The sequence below is a fragment of the Delphinapterus leucas genome, chromosome 18 (genome assembly GCF_059928025.1).
Source record: "Delphinapterus leucas isolate spDelLeu-1000000601 "Yukka" chromosome 18, BTC_Dleu_Yukka2, whole genome shotgun sequence".
NCBI lineage: Eukaryota > Metazoa > Chordata > Mammalia > Artiodactyla > Monodontidae > Delphinapterus > Delphinapterus leucas.
The window spans coordinates 59,930,384-59,950,915 of record NC_143146.1 but is presented as its reverse complement, the minus strand read 5'-3'; the positions used below and the strand labels follow the sequence as shown (position 1 = coordinate 59,950,915).

Genomic DNA, 20,532 nt, shown 5'->3' with positions numbered 1-20,532 from the left:
GCACAGTGCTAGACAAACTAATTTCATACTGGGCTGATCAGAATTCTTTTGTAATTCTCAGGTGTTTACATTTAAAACAGTAGATTGTAACCTAGTGAAAATCTTTCTAAATGAAATGGTACTTTATTTCTCATTATTCTTTTTTTTAAAATGTTTTAACCCAAAATTACATTTCTTAGTTTGATCATCCACTTTATTTTCATTTAATTATTTGCATTTGTATTCTTGCAAGAATCACATTCACTTTCAAAGAATTTAATATTTTCTGTTATTGAAAGTCAGATGTATTGTAGCCTTAGATAGCAATTGGAAGAGAGGAAAAAACTACTCCATAGGTTTCCTGATCAGCTGCAACAGTTAGGATAAAAAAAGAGACATGTGGCTTCTATACCAGTGGTTCAGAATTGCTTATACAACTTTAAAATATTATGGAGTTTTGGTCCACTATAGAACTTGTGAACCACAACTTCTGGGTTGAGACCTTGGTGTATGCATTTTTAAAAAAGCTCTTCAGGGCTTCCCTGAAGAGCACAGTGGATAAGAATCTGCCTGCCAATGCAGGGGATACAGTTTCGATCCCTGGCCCGGGAAGATCCCACATGCCACAGAACAACTAAGCCCATGCGCCACAACTACTGAAGCCCGCGTGCCTAGAGCCCGTGCTCCGCAACAAGAGAAGCCACCGCAATGAGAAGCCCGTGCACCGCAACAAAGAGTAGCCCCTGCTCGCCACAACTAGAGAAAGCCCATGTGCAGCAACGGAGACCCAACGCAGCCAAAAATAAATAAATAAATATTGAAAGGAAAAAAAAAGCTCTTCAGGTATATTTAGGGAGGAATCTCTGCTCAAGACTGTAAACTTTTCTACTAGATTAGAAGCTTAAGTACCTGTATATCTTTTGAATCTAGCATATATTAGGTGTTCAGTAGATTTTTGAATGAATGGGATAATACTTGTTTGACTGGATGTGTCTTCATTGCTTGGTAGACACTCTTCATAAATTACCTAAAATGTAAAATAGGGTGAGTTAATATTTTAGCCATTGGACCATTTGCATTATCAGTCTGCCTTTTATATGTAGTTTTAATAAAATATAAGTCTCTATTTTCAGTTTAGGTTGGCCATAAGGCTTAGTTGGTAGTATGGAGGCTATGGAATAACACAGGAACAGGAATTGAGGCGAATGACAAGTCATTTGACCTCTCTGAATCTCTTTCTTTTTTTTTTTTGCGGTACGTGGGCCTCTCACTGTTGTGGCCCCTCCCATTGTGGAGCAAAGGCTCCGGACGCGCAGGCTCAGCGACCATGGCTCACGGGCCCAGCCGCTCTGCTGCATGTGGGATCTTCCCGGACCGGGGCACGAACCCGTGTCCCCTGCATCGGCAGGCAGACTCTCAGCCACTGCGCCACCAGGGAAGCCCTGAATCTCTTTCTTTGTAAAATGGGCATACTACCTGCTTTGTGAGGATTTTGAATAAAAACTTTTGTTTAACCATTTAGTGATAGTAGATGCTATTTTAGTGATTAATGTTTGACCATAAATGAGTCATGTTTATTATTTAAATGATAAACTACAAGGTTTTTTATTTGTAATAATTTAATGTTGACTGGATGTATACAGCATTCCTATAATAAAGAGACAAATTAATTTCAGCTTGCACAGAAGATGGGATTTCCAGCCAATATTGTGGATTCTGCAGCAGAAAACATGATCAAGCTTTACAACCTTTTTCTGAAATATGATGCAACCATGGTAGAAATAAATCCAATGGTAGAGGATTCAGACGGAGCTGGTAAAGTATCTTTTATCAAACCTTGATTGTCTGTTTATCCACTTATCATATTCTTCACTGAGGAAGTTGAACTCATAAGGAAGTGAACTCATTTCTATGTAGAAGCTTATTTTATAATGAAAAGAGTGAATGTGAACAAATATTAAAGAGACCCTTTAAAACAAACACCTTAAATATATATTTACGTACGCACAGAGGGGTTAAAGCTGCACTGTATGGCAGCTACCAGTCACATGTGGCAGTTAAAATTAATTGAAATGATATAAGATTAAAATATTTCTCAGTTGCACTAGTTACATTTCAAGTGCTCTGTAGCCCCATGTATTGGACAGCTCTGTATTGGACAGCACACATAAAGAACAATTTCATCACTGCAGAAATTTCTGTTGGGCAGTGATGGATTAGAGTATCCACTACAGTAGTGAATAAATAGTTGTAGTTTTGGGGAATTAGCCATTTTAGTCTCCGCAGGTTTCAAACTTTAGAGACACCATGATTGTTATTGTACAAAGTGTGTATTCTGATGCTAGAGTCATTTAATATTAGGGAAGTAAGATTAGCTTGTCACTTTGACAGCTTTTCTTTTACGTATGTTTAAAAGGGAAATCAGGTTTTGAATTATCATGCCTTCCATGTATAGTTTTTCTAAAAATATAAGTTGCTTTATTGTAGCCTAAATTTTTCTTGATATTTTACATTAATTGCTTCTGTTGCTGTAATTTGTTTGATTTTGTTTCAAGTCTCTGGACATTTCTAATCTTCTTAAGCATTTGTAGATCTCTTTCACTTTTATACTTCTAATTAGTTATATTCATTATTATAGAAGTCAATTTTTAGCTGGTCATTTATATGGTTGTATAAAGAAAAATGAGTAAATTTTCTTGTGATTGTAGAGGTAGTTTATAAAACTAAAAATAATTAAATTTTTTTAAAGAGTGAGGGCTGATGCACATTTTAAAAATGCAATGTCCAGTGAAGGAGAATTATCTGTATGAAGCCGATATTTTTTTTTAAGGAAGGCAGTTCTTACCTATTTATTCTTTTAGATTGGCATTACTTAATCCTTTGTGGGTCAAGGACAAATTTTAAGAAATGCAGTGAAAATTGCATGAAAGCGAGTAACCCTCCCCAAGGAGTCTGCACCAGTGTTCCCATGTGCGCATGTGCATATGCACTGTTTTTCATGCAGTTTAGGGGTTCTCAAACTCCTTGAAGCCTTTGGTCCTGCATTTGGTACTTGGATGTCAAATTACTAACTCCTATTGCTAGGCAACCTTTAGAATCCTTTTGTCAGGTTTCAAAACCGATCATTCTGGAATTTTTTTTTTTTTTTTTTTTGCTGTACGCGGCGCGGGCCTGTCACTGTTGTGGCCTCTCCCGTTACGGAGCACAGGCTCCGGACGCGCAAGCTCAGCGGCCATGGCTCACAGGCCCAGCCGCTCCGCAGCATGTGGGATCTTCCCGGACCGGGGCATGAACCCGTGTCCCCTGTATCAGCAGGTGGACTCTCAACCACTGCGCCACCAGGGAAGCCCCATACTGAAATTTTATTGGAATTGTATTCATCCTATAAATTGTTGGGGAAAAATTAACATCTTCCTAGTAATCAGTTTTTCCAACTAGAAATACCTATTTTTCCATTTATGTAAGTCTTGATTTATACTTTTTTAAATAAGACTTATTTTCTTTGGGTAGGTATTATATTTCTTTTTAGATTTATTTGTAGAAGTATATTTTTGTTGCTATTATGATTGGGATCTTTTCTGCCATTGTATTTTCTTACTGTTTATTGCGGTATACAGAGACTGTTGATTTTGTTCTTCATTTGAAGATTTTAATTCTATTGTTGTATTTGTTTTCTAAGTATTCTAAGTATACTTTGGTTTCCTATAGTAAAGTTTATTTAAAAAAATATGTTCCCTCTATTTAACGAAAACATAGCAAATACTATATGCTAGGCACTATTGTAAGAACTTTTCAGATATGGACCCCTATAGTTCATTAAATGTTTATAGCAGTTCTGTGAGGTAGATACTATTACTATCCTTATTTTATAGGTTAGGAAACTGAGTTACCAAGAGGTTAAGTGACTTGCCCAGGGACACATGGCTAGTGGTAGAACTGGGCGGTGAATCTAAACAGTCAACTGCAGAATTTGTGCTCTTACATATGACACAGTTGTATGACAGGGATATTTTGGGTAGAGAGTAGTATATCAGCATTATTGGAGTAGGAAGAGATTAGCAATAAGGTATATCTTTTAGGTTAGGAAGCTGTAGCAGTAGTCCAAGCAGGAGGTAACAAAGGCAGTGGGAATGGAAAAGAGAAGGCTTTATTTTACAGATGAGTTCAAGCTCAGGCTCTGTTAGCAGATCTACATTTCTCACAGTACTTTCTTTATATATTTTGAATGGAGGCTTTAGACCAATGCAGACTATGTAGTTATAAACATATGCAGATTGATATGTTTTATTTATAAGGTTCATACTGAGTTTCAAAAGTAATATTTTTAAAAATAGAAAATATAGATATTTGTCTCCTTTTGGTACCAGGTTACCATATGACAAGGTAGAATATACATTTGGGAAAATTACCATAGTATTCCTTTAAGGATATTTTGAATGACTAAATTTGGAGTTATTTCCTTTGTGCACAGTTTTTTTGGAACATATATGCTGCATAGAATGAAGTATACCTCTTAATTTGTACCGGTTTACTTGTTTGAATAATTGTAAGAAGAAAGCTTATAGACTCTAGACTTATTTTCCTAGTAATGCTCTGAAAACATAGGGTAATATAAAATGTGTATATATATATATATATATATATACATATATATATATATGTATATATATATATATATATATATTTGAATACAATTGCTTAAATAGCTTATCATACCATTGCCATCATTGGGGTTTCTGAGAGATCTTCCAGTGATTACTGATCTTCCCTGACAGAGTTCTAACTAAAATGGATCCGACAACTAAATTATACCATTAGACAGACTTAATAAATCTATTCAAATATGAGGCTTTAACAGGGCAGGCCTTTCAGGGATAGACTGTGCCTTGGGAATAGCAGTTGGAAATGGTTGCTCGCTGTGGGAAGCTTACTCCCAAGAGGAAGAAGGATTGAGCAGAATTATGCATGCCTAGTTTTATAATATCTAGATTAACTAGACAGATAATTTGCGTCCTTTCCTCTGGGAAGAATTAAGTAGAGACAGTGAGAGACAGATCTTATACTAAGTGAATGTGAAAGGAAGCATCAGGAGTGGGGAAGATTTGATCCCGCCGCCTCCCCCCCAAACATTCCTTAGTATTTTCTTTACCCACTGAGCTCAACCATCAAGCCTGTGATCTATCAGGGTGGATGTGGAGCTCTTGAGGGCGGAGAGGTTAGCTGTCTGTTTGGGTAATCTTGTTCTGACTTTGAGGCTGCCTTTCCAATCCCAGCCATTGTTCCTTTGGCTATCATATGGGAGCATCTATAGGTAGTTTGGATTTTTACCCCCAGAAATTTCTAAAATGGGTCAAAATAGTACACCAGTATCAGCTTTACGAAAGTGTTATGCTCAATTCTGAAAATTTATTCTTTTCTGTTTCTGACACCACATTATGTTCAGTCAGGTTGTCTATCGGAATTTCAAAAGTTCATCAGTGAGATTAGATTATGGCATTAAAATACTCTGAAACACTCTAATAGTAGATTACATAAAGACACAGCTGGATTTAAAGTCCAAATGTGATAAAAGTCCAGAGGACCTAGAGAACTGAAGTCCCAAGTTACATTCTCTTATCTGAGTTAGAAGTTCAAAGAAATGAATGTTCTTTCTAATTTTGTAAATATTTTGATTGAATGAGAGGTTATGAATTCTAGATAGTTTTAAAATTCTTTTAGCCATGGCAGTTTGGACTGTCTGTCACAGGAATGGGTAGAGTTTCTTTGTGATCTCAGAAGTTATATTATTTGAATTTCAGATCTCTTATGTGCCTGAATTCTAAAAGTGTACAAAAGGTTAATAATACATATAAGTTTATCACAGCTTTGACCCTCAATTACCAAATTTGGAGAAACCCCTCCCCCCAAACTCAAGCCATTCCCACTGCCAGGGACAGTGATCTCAGGCACAATAATATTCTCAGAACCATGTACTTCGTTTTATCAAGGGTCATGGCAGAAACTCAGTGAAAGCTGAATGAAAGAGAATGGACTGATATTAGTCTCCCCAGGATGCCAGTTGTCTTGATTATCTTACCTATGGACCTGAAATCAGTTGAGAGAAATCTCCAAGTAAGGAATTAATTTTGGCCTGGTGCATTTGTGACTTCTAGGGGGGAAGAAACCCAAAATGTACATTTCTTAAAAGTTTTTCCTCTTTTGAACACTATGAATTGAGTATGGGCTCTGTTTACTGATACTACACATACCCTTGCTGTTAGCAGAGTTGTCAGTGGCTGGTTCTACTGACTGTTGCAGAGCTCAGGTCTAGGAAATATGCTTCCTAGGTATTTCACCCCAAGTATGTTTTTATTGGAGAATCACCATCACCTGAGTGAACCTGTCTTCATCTTCTTGAGTCTATATACTTTAGAGGCCTACTAAGGATTAATGCCTTTACTATGTATTCCTCATTGTTTTTTGAATGGCATGTTAATTTTATTAATTTAATAGATATACGGTTGACTCTTGAACGGCACTAATTTGAACCATGAGGGTCCACTTATAAGCAGATTTTTTTTTTTCAATAAGTATGTACTACAGTACTACATAATCTGTGGTTGGTTGAATCTTTGGATGCAAAACTGCAGGTATGGAGGGCCAACTGTAAAGTTATATGCAGATTTTTTTGCTAACATATCTTGAGCACTTTTTACATTTACTAAAGCATTCTTCTAAAACATTTTAATATTTGTAAAATTTGTCATATATAGATATGCCACAATTTATAACTATAAATTTATAAATGATTATCAAAATACAAGGGATCTGAAGGATCACAATCCAAGAAACATACATATTATCATTCACCAGTGATTTCAGATATTGTACTTTTTAGTTCCAAATTTTCAATATGGTTCCTTTCATAGTTTTATTTTCTGCTGAGATTACTTATGTGGTGCTTTATTATGACCATATTTTCCCTTAAATCATTAAACATTTTTAAAATAGCTATTTCACAGTCCTCTGATACTTTAAAATTTGAGTCATCTTGAGTTTGGTTTCTTTTGACTGCTTTGTCTCTTTACTTTTGGTTACATTTTCCTGTTTCTTCACAGATCTAGTAATTTCTAGTTGTATACTAGACATTTTGGGAGACTGAATTCTGTCAGCTTCCTCTGAAAGAATGTTGGTTTTTGTTGTTAATAGTTAATTTGGCTGACTCTAAACTTTGTCTCTTGTTTTGTGCAACAGCTGAAACTGCTCAGTTCTTTTAGCCTCTATCTGTTCAGTAATAAGGAGAAAGTTGTAGTTACATTGGAGCAAGGAAGGGATAGAATACATATTGAAAGCTAAAGTCAGAGAATTAACCTGCATAAGGGCCATTTTGGTAGAGTGCTGGAGGTAAAAGCCTGATTAGAGTGGATTTAAGAGAGAATGGCAGGAGAAAAACTTGTACTGGTATAGGGAGTTTTTTAAGCAGGGCTTGGCAGATGTAGTCTCAGTTACTGCTGTTTCTCTACTTGTTCTTCTCCTTCCTTTACCCTTTCTTTCTTCTTTCTTCTTCATAACATGTTAAAAATATAAAACCCTTTGTAGGCTCACAGGCCATAAAAAACCCAGCACAGGCTGAATCTGGCCCATAGGCCATAGTTTGCTGACCCCAGGTTTAAAGAGACAACTCTTTCCGTGAGTTATGTTGCATAGAAAGAGGAGAGGAAGGGGGTGGGGGGAGGTAGGGAGTAAAGAGTTTTTTCTTTCTTTTTATTGAGGTGGGGGAAAGAACAGCATTTTTAAAAGTCAGTTTGATTTAGCCAATAGAAAAGTGGGGTGGGGTGGAATTTACAGTGCAAGAAAGACAGAATTAGCAGAACAATCCCCTTGAGTTGAGACCCTGGGCCCAAGCAAAGGAGTTAGCTAGGAGCATGGACAGTTAATTCTTGGTAATTAAAAAGAAAATTAAATGCTTTTGAGGGTTTTTTTCCCCCTTCTTTATCTGTTGCTTAGGATAGGTGTAGAACCAGTAACTTTGATGGGGCAGTTTTAATTTTCACGTATTCTTTTTCAAGAAACAGTTTGAATTAATTGTGAAGATAAATTGAAATACTTTCAGTAAGTAACAAAATGTGTTTTTCTTCTGAAGTCAAAAATATTTGATTACTGTATAGTTTATTGTGTCTATCTTGAAATTAACATCACTTTATTTTTTTCCTTCAAAGTGCTATGTATGGATGCAAAGATCAATTTTGATTCTAATTCAGCTTATCGCCAGAAGAAAATCTTTGACCTACAGGACTGGACCCAGGAAGATGAAAGGGACAAAGATGCAGCTAAGGCAGATCTCAACTACATTGGCCTAGATGGAAATATAGGCTGTCTAGGTACCACCTGTTTTTATGTTAAGAGTTGGATTGGCTAAGCTTAATTTATTTTCTTTGTTTGTTGCTTATACAAATCATTTTCCCTTCTTGATAGTAAATGGTGCTGGTTTGGCAATGGCCACAATGGATATAATAAAGCTTCATGGAGGGACTCCAGCCAACTTTCTTGATGTTGGTGGTGGTGCCACAGTCCATCAAGTAACAGAAGCATTTAAACTTATCACTTCAGATAAAAAGGTAGGGGCAGAACTTATGTTTTAGAATTTGAATGGAGAGAAGTAACTTGATTAATTAGTAAATGTGGTCATTATAGTAGTTGAGTGTTAAAGTTCAAAAGTCCTCAATAGTTTGGAAAAATTTGCTGAAATCAATAAAATAAAAGTTAGCAAGAAAGAAAGATAAACTTTCCCATTGTGATTTAGAAAACAAGGTGAAGAAATACTGGATGGTATTAGATAATACTATAAACGGTAATGATTTGGCATGAGAACCCAATACTATAGAAAAAATTTTGGAGCTGTTAGTTGACTAAAAAAGCCAGCAATCTGGAAAGTCTGTAAAGCTAAAAAGAAAATAAAAATCATCTTTAATTCTATCCAGACATAGCTTTTGTTACTATTGATTTGATTTATTTTCTTTAAGACTTGTTAATGCTTATGTATTTCACACATACACTCATACACATTGCATATGTATCATTCTAGAAACAGCTTTATTAAGACATAATTCATGGGGCTTCCCTGGTGGCGCAGTGGTTAAGAATCTGCCTGCCAATGCAGGGGGCACGGGTTCAAGCCCTTATCCGGGAAGATCCCACGTGCTGCGGAGCAACCAAGCCCATGTGCCACAACTACTGAGCCTGCGCTCTAGAGCCCGCACGCCACAACTACTGAGCCCATGTGCCACAACTACTGAAGCCTGTGCACCTAGAGCCCATGCTCTGCAACAAGAGAAGCCACCGCAAGGAGAAGCCTGTGCACCACAAGGAAGAGTAGCCCCCGCTCACCGCAACTAGAGAAAGCCCACATGCAGCAACGAAGACCCAGTGCAGCGAAAAATAAATGAGTAAAATAAATAAAACCAAAAAAACCCCCAAAAACCTGGCTTCCAAAAAAAAAAAAAAGATATAATTCACATGCCATATATTTCACCCATTCATATATATATCTTTCAATACACACATTTTGAGTCTTTTTTTGCTAACATCTCTTGAGCACTTTTTGTGTAAAGTATTATTCTAAAACACTCATTGTAATGTTTGCATAATCTGTCATATTATAGATATGCTATAATTTATAATTACGAATTTATAAATGATTATCAGAATACAAGAGATGTGAAGCATTGTGATCCAAGAAACAGACATATTATCATTCATCAGATATTTTTTTTAAGGAATAGATCTACTGTGTGACCAATGTGGGTTTTTTTTTTTTTTTTTTTTTTTTTTTTGCGGTACGTGGGCCTCTCACCGCTGTGGCCCCTCCCGCCGCGGAGCACAGGCTCCGGACACGCAGGCCCAGCGGCCACGGCCCATGGGCCCAGCCACTCCACGGCATGTGGGATCCTCCCGGACTGGGACACGAACCTGCGTCCCCTGCATCGGCAGGTGGACCCTCAACCACTGCGCCACCAGGGAAGCCCCAATGTGGGTTTTTTAAGGCTTATGGAAATAAGATAATGGCCTTCATGTAACTAGTCTTACTGAATTTAGACTGAGAATTTGTCATTGGTAGGGATCAAGATACCTTGAACTGTGTTGAGAATTGAATGAGTTGGGCAAGGGGAAGGAAATGTGCAGAGGCATGGGGTCCAGAGAGGGCCACTGTGTTCATGGATTGGTAAGATGCTTATGCATAAAGATATAGCATTATTGGGATGAATGATAAGAAGTAATGTTGGCAAATTGAGACCCAAGTTGTGAAGATCCCTGTATCTATAGCTAAGGAGTTTTGAATTTAATACTTCTACCCCAGCACATTTACAAATACATATATCAACTCCTTACCTTTTTGTTTTTTTATTTTTAAAAAAGAAGGTAATTCTGCTAGTAAAGGGTGAAATGGGGAATAGGGAGACACTGGCAGGAGAGATCAATTTGGTTATTATACCTGCTTGTTGGGAAGGATGAAGAGGTCCATAACAAAGGCAGTGTCAGTAAGAATAAAGCAATGAAACCTACACTGCTGAGATAGAATCCTTAAGTTCATTTTTTTCCTTTTTGGGCGTGGCATGGTGAGGGATTGGTTAGGACTTCTGGCTGCAGAGAATCATTGGTTGGTGATATCTTTTGTGCTGTCAGAGGCAAAGTAAAGAAATTTGGTATTTTTGAATGAATGTGTTAAGTTTGCCCTGTGGTAATTATACCTGGTAGATAGTTGTAAAGATATTCTTCCTATAATGGTCAGATGTGTATTTGAGAGTCCTCAGTATATTGAGAAAAGTTGAAGTGTTAGGCGTTGGTGATATGACTCATGCAAGTGATTTGAGGAAACCAAGAATGGAGCCTGGCTCCTCCCACCCAGTGCTGAAGGATTGAATAAGGAAGGAAGACCCAATAAAAGAGGGAGAGAACAAACTGACAGAGATGGTTGCAGATCAGGAGAGAGTGGTGACATCAAAGGCCAGGGTGAAGAGTTCTGGGAAGTAAGGGAATGGGCAGTAGTGTTAGATGCTGAAAGAGAGGAGAGGGGGACAGAGGCCAGGCTGCAGTGGGTTGAGTTGTGATTGGGAATTGAGGGTGTGGAGTCATACAGGAGAGTTACTCTTTCGGCGGTGGGGTCTGAGGAGGCACAGAAGTACGTAGTGCTCTCAGTTGAGTGGAGGTCGGCTTGAGAAGAGCTGTGCAGCGTATGCGTGTTTGTGTAGACGACCAAGAAGATGGGTTATTTCTAGCTGGAGAAGAGATTTGAAGATAAAGAAGAGAGTGAATATAGCTAAAGGAGTGGAGACCTGGAGGAGACACAGTACAGTAATTAGTGATGAGGTTAGTTTTGGAGAGGAGGTTACTCCTTAAGGTATTACTGGAAAAGGAAGATCATATGCTAGAAGTTAGAGAGTTTGAAGTGGGATAGGAGGCTCATGAAGAAAGTTGAAAGGTATGAGTCAAACTATTGCTGATACTGCTCTTCAGGTTATGCTCATGTTTCACAGGTTTGGTGTTTGGTTTTGTTTTTTCCCACTCTTTTGCTTTTCTTGAAGTTGGAATGGATAAACTGATAGGCTGGAATCATGCATTATTTGAATGGGGACGCAGGTAGACTGGGTATGAGAGAGGAGTGGCTATGAGGAAGCTGAGTGTGCCCACGACAGTGTCATTGATTTGCTCAGCTGTGGCTTCTGGGCTCTATAGTGAAGCACGCCAGATTGGGGGAGAGCTGATAGACTGGTTGATTAGGAAGGGGTTGAGGGACTAGAGACTTTAAAAGATTGGATTTGATAGAGATGAAAGGCGTTAAGTGGAAGGAGAGGAGGTTGAGCAAGAGTGGGATTTAGACATTTGATATTGTAGAGACATTCATTCTCGTCAGGTCAAGGATTTGTCCTTGGTAGTAATCAGTTGATATGGACTGGAGGTAAAAGTGACATGGTAGAGCTCCAGTCACTTTGAGGCTCAAGTGCTAGATGATGCCTGTGGCGCGTACTGTAGCTATCCCAAATGCGGCGGGAGGGGGTGAGATGGGAGGGTGCCAGAGTCCACTGTGAATTCTATTCCATTATGAATTCTAGACCTTTATTTCTTGAAGTATAGAAATAATAGTGGTAAAGATAAGGAATCCTTAGTATAACTCAGTGTGTCTCAACTTTTTTCCTGTCATGGCATTCACAGAAAGTAACATTTCAGTGGGGCATGGGAGGTACATGGGGAAGGTTGCTTGTTGTCAGAGGCCACTGGCTCAAGGTGCTAGCCGTCCCAGAACCTTCCTAATTGCTCTAAGGCAGCGGTCCCCAATCTTTTTGGCACCAGGGACCAGTTTCGTGGAAGACCGTTCTTCCACGGACGGGGTGGGGGTGGGGGATGGTTCAGGCGGTAATGTGAGCAATGGGGAGCGGTGGGAAGCGATGGGGAGCTGTGGGGAGCGATGGGGAGCGGTGGGGGAGCAATGGGGAGCGGCAGATGAAGCTTCGCTCCCTCACCCGCCGCTCACCTCTTGCTGTGCGGCCCAGTTCCTAAGAGGCCATGGACCGCTACCGGTCCGTGGCCCGGGGCTTGGGGACCCCTGCTCTAAGGGGTGAGGGGAACAATATCTTGGTGTGTCTATAACCCATTTCTATCTCACTGGTTGAGAAGTTCTAGTGTAGCTGAATAAACTAAGCCTCTTTTTAAAAAACAAATAAGGTTTTTTCTAAAGGATAGAAGAACAGCGATTCAGACTATTGGTGTGATGATGAAAGAATGCCAACCCAAATAGGCCCTGAGGTTTGGATGTGATGTGTAGCCAGGAGTGTCCATACAGATGTTGAGTAATTTTGAGGGCCTGGTTTGTGTGAAAAGTTGGTAGAGTTGATGGGGAAAAATGAAGAGATGATAGTTAATGAGGACTAAATTGGAGATCTTGCATATGATGTTGTCTTACAACATGGTCTGGGTTAGTAATGTTGGTAATGACTATGCTTAATAGGAAACAAGTAAATGGAATCAGGAGGTCTTGTTAATATGTGACAGGAGAGAAGAGACTGTGAGCCAGGTGTTGAAATTACCCAAGGAGGGGAAATAAGTTTTGCTGGGTGGTGGACTGCACACACTTCAGTGATGAGAGCTGCATGCAGAGCGTATGGCTGTTTGGTCTGAAAATGTTCCCATGAAATTAACTTTTATCATAAGGCACAGATACTAGTGTTTTCTTGGGAAGGAAGGAAAAGCAGTCATTCCTTTAATATTTTAATCTAAAACATTTTATTGGCAGGTACTGTCTATTCTGGTCAACATCTTTGGAGGAATCATGCGGTGTGATGTTATTGCACAGGGTATAGTCATGGCAGTAAAGGATTTGGAAATTAAAATACCTATTGTGGTACGGTTACAAGGTAAGCGTAAAAGGATCTTGCAGTTGTTCTGTGAACTCTCATTGCTTAAAAGTTCATAATTCCAAGGGGTTTGGTTCATTTAGTTTTAAATTTAGTTTTAAATAGCTGTATTTTTTTTTTAACATCTTTATTGGAGTATAACTGCTTTACGATGGTGTGTCAGTTTCTGCTCTATCACGAAGTGAATCATCTATACAAATACATATATCCCCATATCCCCTCCTTCTTGCATCTCCCTCCCACCCTCCCAATCCCACCCCTCTAGGTGGTCACAAAGCACCGAGCTGATCTCCCTGTGCTATGTGTCTGCTTCCCACTAGCTATCTTTTATACATTTGGTAATGTATATATGTCCATGCCACCCTCTCACTTTGTCCCAATAGCTATATTTTTAAAATGAGAGTATAGTAGGGAATTTTTAAAACGTGGGTTAAAAAATTCTAACATTGGAGCAAAATTGTTCATAGTTTTGCTTGCTATAAGTTGATACATTATTTATTTGTTGTATGTATCTTGAATTCTGACTTGTCTGAATTACCATTAATGTGATAAGGCAAAGTATTTCACAAGGTAACTCCAGGTTTTTATAGTATTTGGTTTAGAAGCATTTGTATTAAATGACCAAAGTTAGTTGAAATTTCATATTTGTAAATGTATATTGTGACAAACATTTTAAATGATTTTGTGTAGGTATTTAAAATGTCTGTATTTGCATAAATCATTTCCAGGTACACGAGTTGATGATGCTAAGGCACTGATAGCGGACAGTGGACTTAAAATTCTTGCTTGTGATGACTTGGATGAAGCTGCTAAAATGGTAAACAGGTTATGTTGATCTGAGGATAAATTTGCAGTGTATGAAAGATTTATAAACATTTAGATTCTAAAATGAGCCAGCTAATATTGCTAATAATGAGTGTTTCAGCTAAACACTAGGAGTATTGAACCCCATATACCTATCACCCATCTTAAACAATTACCAGTTCATGCTCAGTCTTGTCTCATCTTATTCTTACCTACTTCCTTCCCTGCCCATGATTATTTTGAAGCAAATCCCAGACATTATATTATTTCATACTTATCATCATGTATCTGTAAAAGATAAAGGTATTGATGATATAAAGGGATTATTATTGCTTGTTTCAGATGGGATAGTGGTATTATGTTTATGTTTTATAAAAAAAGAATTGAGTCAGTGTTGAAATTTCCCTGATTCTCTTAAATATTTTTTGCCTAGGTTCTTTGTTAGAATTAGGATCAAAATAAGTCTATGCTTGCAGTTGGTTAATATATCACTAAATTTCTTTTTATAGATTCTCCCTTGCCTCTTTTTTTATTCTTAACTTTATTTGTTGAAAAAACCAGGCTGATGGTCTTGTAGTGTTTCCTGTAGTCTGGATTTTAATTATTGTATTCATGGGGTGTCATTTAACATGTTCCTCTGCTCCTGTATTTCCTGTGAACTGGTAGTTCAATCTATAGGTTTGATCATATATGTATTTGATTTTGAAGAGTGGGGAGCAAGAATATTTTATGGTTGATTTTGTGTAATTCCATAAGGAGGTATATAAATGTCAGGTAACTTCTCTTTTTGTAATACTAGCAGTCATTGACATTCATAACTTAGATCCAATATTTTGTTTATGCAAAGTGGTGATTTTCTAACTGTGATTATTTATTATTTGGCATACTTATAAAAAGCGTAACTTTCTTGTATCAACTATTTGTTGGCGTGAAGTACATTTTTCATAGAAAAAGCAGGATACTTACTTAATTCTTTGGTTTTATTGATCAGTTTTCAAAATAATGGGTTTGTTCCATTATGGCCTACTAAAGTGACCCAGGCTTTTTTGTTTCTTAGTTTTTGTTTTTAGGCGTGTGTGTTGTGTGTTGCATGCACGCATGTATGCACATGCTATTTTGAACTCATGGATTTAAATATATTTGATGTGGTTCAGTCCATTTTAGTTATTTTTATTGATGCATAGATTGTCTCATCTTTGGTCAGTGGGAACCTCTTCAAGTTGACTCCTGAGTCCTTCCTACATGCCCTGTGATATGCTTTCTGATATGATGAGATTTTTCCGGCTCATCTTTACATTTCTTGCTGCAGACCTGGAATCAGCCAGATGGTGTTTAGACAGCACAATTTAAGCTTTAAGGGTGCTTACAACTATTGGGTTGTTCATTGTTTCTAGATATTTTTAAGTGGCAAATCTAGGAAAATATGTATTTTTTAAAGAGATAAATACATGAGTACATAACTTCCAATATTTCCAATGCAAATCCAAGGTACAGTTTTTTTTTCTTATCTGATATCTGTTTCTCTTTTTTCCCATTCTGTAGTAACATAAATATTCCTTTGCTTTGTCCCTCAATACAGACATGACAGTTTTAGAATAATAATACCAACAATATGACTACTGAAAGTAGTTCAAGACTTGTATGTGCAGTTCTTTTTGTCCTTTGAAGTATTTCCCATAATTTGCTGGATTTTAAAATTCACATGAAACGGTTCTCTGTTTTATCCCACCTTTGATGCATGGTTAGCTTCATTTATTTATTTTAAAGGAATTGCTTAAAATTTTTTTTGTTATAATATTTCCAAAGTCAAACTGTAAAACAAGGTATTCTTAGAGAATCTAGGCTTTATACCTATTCCTGTTTGTTCCTTCCCCATAGGTAACCAGTTTTTTGGTTTTCTTAGGATTTTTTTGTTCGTCTTTTCACTTTTTTAAAAACACAAGCAAATAATGTATGTGTATACATATAGATGTATGTATACATATATCTCTCCACTTTCCCACATTATATGGTGGTAACATGTATTTTACCTCATTTCTTTTACCTTACACTATATCTTGGTGCACACTCCCTAGTAGATACAGAGATGTTTTTAAATGAGAACTTCTGATTCTTTCCCACCTATGTTTATAGACATTTCACAGAATACTCTTTGGGGCTATATGGTTTAATCAGTAACTAGCCTTTTGAGATTTGCTTTGTTAATGTGATATCTTTTCATAAGCATAATAAAGGTCTTATTTCCTTCTTTAGGACATACTTTGGGAAAAAACTTAGCTAGTAAATAAAATTCAACTGCACTTTAGAGACAGAGGAATTTACACTCAGTCTTGAGTTTAAATTAAGATTTTGAGCAAGGGAATGAGAAAGTGTTTCAGAAAGCCTGTTTTGACTTTGAGATGTGGAGTCAATTGTTGAAGGGAAGAGTGAGGGACAGTAGGAGTCTGGCTAATGTAATAATTAGATGTGAGGTGAAGGTAATGGATAGGTTAGAACTTTTCTCTGAAAACATGCTTGTTTGCAGTGAGAGCCTGAATTAAGAAAAGCTTTGTGGACATGGAGAGAAGGGAGAAGAATCAATAGGAGCTTGATCAAATAGACCATGAAAGATAAAAGTGAACAGTTGATTTTCGTTGTGTCTGTAGTCCTTTTCTACTGAGTAGGAGGTTATGGAAGTCATGACAATATTAATAATACGAATATTAGCAACTGCTACCATTTATAATTTATTGTGCATGCAATGCTAAGCCTTTTTTTTTCTTCACGTATTATTTAATACAAGTTTGGTGAAATAATCTCCATTTTTATAGATGAAGAAACAGAGGCTAGAGAAATTAACTTATTCAGGATCATGTATCGTAAGCATCAGAGTGGGATCTGAACTCAAGGTGTCTAACTTTAAAACCTTCTCTTAACTACCCTGCTGGGGAGGAGAGAAGCTAAATCTGTTGTTTGGTTTTAGATATGTTTAATTTGTATATGTTGTATGGTACCAGCTGGATATCCCCAGACAGATTATAGAGAGAGCATTGGAATTCAGCTTGATAATTGTTAACTTACTGACAGAAAGTAAAATACTAACTCCTAAACCCAAGCTCCTATCCCAACATTGTAAGTTAAGATTATTTACATTTCTTAAAAGATTTATTTATTTATTTATGGCCGCACTGTGAGGCTTGCGGGATTTTAGTTCCCCAACTGGAGATTAAACTGGGGCCTGGCAGTGAAAGCGCCGAGTCCTAACCACTGGACCACTAGGGAATCGCTTTTATTTAGATGTGCTTTGCGTTCTGTAGTATCCAGCTAAGACAGTCACTGTTTCTATCTTTAAAGATAAAGGCAGAAGATCTAAATAGACATTTCTCCAAAGAAGACATACAGATGGCCAACAGGCACATGAAAAAATGCTCAACATCACTAATTATTAGAGAAATGCAAATAAAAACTACAGTGAGTTATCACCTCACACTGGTCAGAATGGCCAGTCTGTATTTTAGTCTACAAATAACAAATGCTGGAGAGGGTGTGGAGAGAAGGGAACCCTCCTACACTGTTGGTGGGAATGTAAATTGGTGCAGCCACTATGGAGAACAGTATGGCGGTTCCTCAAAAAACTAAAAACAGAACTACCATATGATCCAGCAATCCCACTCCTGGGCATATATCTGGAGAAAACCATAATTGGAAAAGATACATGCACCCCTATGGTCATAGCAGCATTATTTACAATAGCCAAGACATGGAAGCAGCCTAAATGTCTATCAACAGATGAGTGGATAAAGAAGATGTAGTATATATATGCAATTGAATACTACTCAGCCATAAAAAAGAATGAAATAATGCCATTTGCAACAACATGGATGGACCTAGAGATCATCATTCTAAGTGAAGTAAGTCAGAAAGAGAAAGACAAATACCATATGATATCACTTATATGTGGAATCTAAAATATGACACAAATGAACTTATTTACAAAACAGAAACAGACTCACAGACGTAGAAAACAAACTTAGGGTTACCAAAGGGGAAAGGGAGTTGGGGAGGGATAAATTAGGAGTTTGGGATTAATGGATACAAACTACCATATATAAAAAAATAACCAACAAGGACCTACTGTATGGCACAGGGAACTATATTCAATATCTATAAGGGAAAAGAATCTATATATAAAAGTGAATATATATATATATATATATATATATATAAATAAAATACAGAATCACTTTGCTGTACACCTGAAACTAACACAACTTGTAAATCAACTATAATTTTAAAAAAAGGAAAAAAATATAGATAAAATTTAGGCAATGATGAAGAGATATATACATATATCAGATATGTATCAATTTAATACCTCTGATATTATATATATGAATAAAATCCAGTGTGGGTTATGGTGTGGGTTGTGAACAGTGTTAGATTTGACTATCCTTCAAGAGTGGCAAATGCTTATAAGACTGTGAAGTGATTTATAACAATGTCAGAATAGCCCAGATATTTTAAATGAAAAAGACTGAACATGCAATTAATTTTACATTGACCAATCGTTCTGATTCTGTGTTTTTATGAAAATAGAGACAAAGCTTGTTTTTTTCCTTTCAGGTTGTAAAGCTCTCTGAGATAGTGACCTTAGCCAAGCAAGCCCAGGTGGATGTGAAATTTCAGTTGCCAATCTGATTTGAGAACCCAGTGGTTGGCTGAAGATGTTAAATGTGTTATAATTGTTAAAAATACTGAGTTCTGTATTATTATTGTTCCTTTTCTCTTTAGTGTGTGAAGATTGTAATTACCGTCTAGGCACAAAAACTTTTAAAAGCATTTGGTCTGCATTTAATTCTGTACAGAATGGGCTGTTTGTATAAAGTATGTGTAATGCAGTTATCTAGTTTGTTTTGTTGCAGCTTTCTTTCTCAGTTTTACAGAATGTCACTTGCAATATGCCAGTTTATTATTGTTGGGTACAGCATTCTTCATTGATAAGAGTCTTATGAATGAAATAAATATGAAGACAAAGCTTTATTCTTTAGTGTCAGAAATGTATTATATCTAATAACTAGTTTCATTAGTAGAGCAGTGTATTAAAACAATGTTTATATAAGAAGTGTCTATCTTCAACACCAAATACCTAACTAAATATATCAGTCACTATTTATAAACAGACCTTTCAAACACTCCCCAGAATATTCTTTTAAGTATTTCAGGAAAGTAACTTGTGAATTATTTGAGCATTGTTTTAATCATTACAGAACATTGATATCTGCAAGTCCTCATGATCTTGTGGTATTGAGAAGAACCTGTAGGTTTGTATCATGTAAGGATATATTTACTAAGGACTTGGCAGACAAAATTAACAATGTCAATTTAAATTAATAAAAAATCTCCCAATGTGATTTGCATTAATGTTTTTTTTTCTTAAGTAAACACAGTGAAGGTGATGTGTTTATCATTGCACTAAACACCTCTCAGGAACTGATTTGTAGATCATGTACTGGGGCATGATATTACATATTATAAAGTGATCTACAGATATTTCAGTTGAATTCTACTGTTTACGTGTGTGCCATCTGGTACCTTCTCGAAAAAGTCCACATTGTCTTTTGTGTCCCAATTTGTGTATGTGTGTGTGTGTGTGTGTATGTATATATGTACATGTCCATCTTTTCTTCATTGCATAGAACAGTTGATATTTAACTATTAACAATGTTCAGACCATGTGATAATAACAGTGTAAGTACCATGGAAGGAAATACCAGCCAAGCAGTAGACTATGTATGTAAACATACTGGTGAATTTGAGAACTTACACCTATTTCTTAAAACGTGATCTCTCTCTCTCTCCCGCTGTCTCCCTCCCTCTCTCTCTCTCTCAACACACACACACACACACACACACACACACACACACACACACAATGAGAGGCCGCATAGCATGATTATGAGCGCAGAATTTGAAAGTGAATCTGGTTTGAATCTTGGCTCCACTACTTACTAACTATATAAGTTGGGCAAGTTTCTAAATTTCACTGTACCTCAGTTTCCTCAAGCTCCTTTCTCGTCTTCACTAGAATTATTTAGAGGGGAGAGGGAGACAGAGGCAAAGAGAGAGAGGGAGGGAAATTATATAGAGAACACATGAAATATATATATATTGAAACCAACTATATGTATATCATATGATTATATATTGGTCTGTCTTCTCTGCCTATACATTAAAAGACTAAATCAGAGCCATTAAACCATTTAAAATTGTGATAAAGTTATAATTAAAAGTCCAAGTCTTTACCTTTTAATTAAAAAAAAAATCATTCCAAAGAATGCCAGCCAGTGATTAGCTCAGAAGATATTGGCATTTGTATTGGTTG

General features: G+C 36.9%; 1 protein-coding gene across 5 annotated transcripts in view; it reads left to right on the top strand.

Annotated features, from left to right (window-relative positions):
- SUCLA2 (succinate-CoA ligase ADP-forming subunit beta) overlaps nt 1-20,009 on the top strand; it is a 48,543-nt gene extending 28,534 nt beyond the window's left edge. For 3 of the 5 annotated variants that reach the window (XR_016388695.1, XR_016388696.1, XR_016388697.1), the window contains 7 exons: nt 1,656-1,794; nt 8,178-8,339; nt 8,434-8,576; nt 13,247-13,367; nt 14,096-14,184; nt 17,505-18,061; nt 18,774-20,009. Coding sequence is in view for 2 of the 5 variants with exons in the window: in XM_089899564.1 (XP_089755690.1) it covers nt 1,656-1,794; nt 8,178-8,339; nt 8,434-8,576; nt 13,247-13,367; nt 14,096-14,184; nt 16,982-17,059; nt 18,774-18,848 (807 nt within the window). In the remaining 3 variants the exon portion in view is untranslated. Of the gene's footprint in view, nt 1-1,655; nt 1,795-8,177; nt 8,340-8,433; nt 8,577-13,246; nt 13,368-14,095; nt 14,185-16,981; nt 17,060-17,504; nt 18,062-18,773 lie in introns of all 5 variants that reach the window. The other 2 variants (XM_089899564.1, XM_022574838.2) reach the window with 2 other exon arrangements.
- Nucleotides 20,010-20,532: the final 523 nt, after the last annotated feature.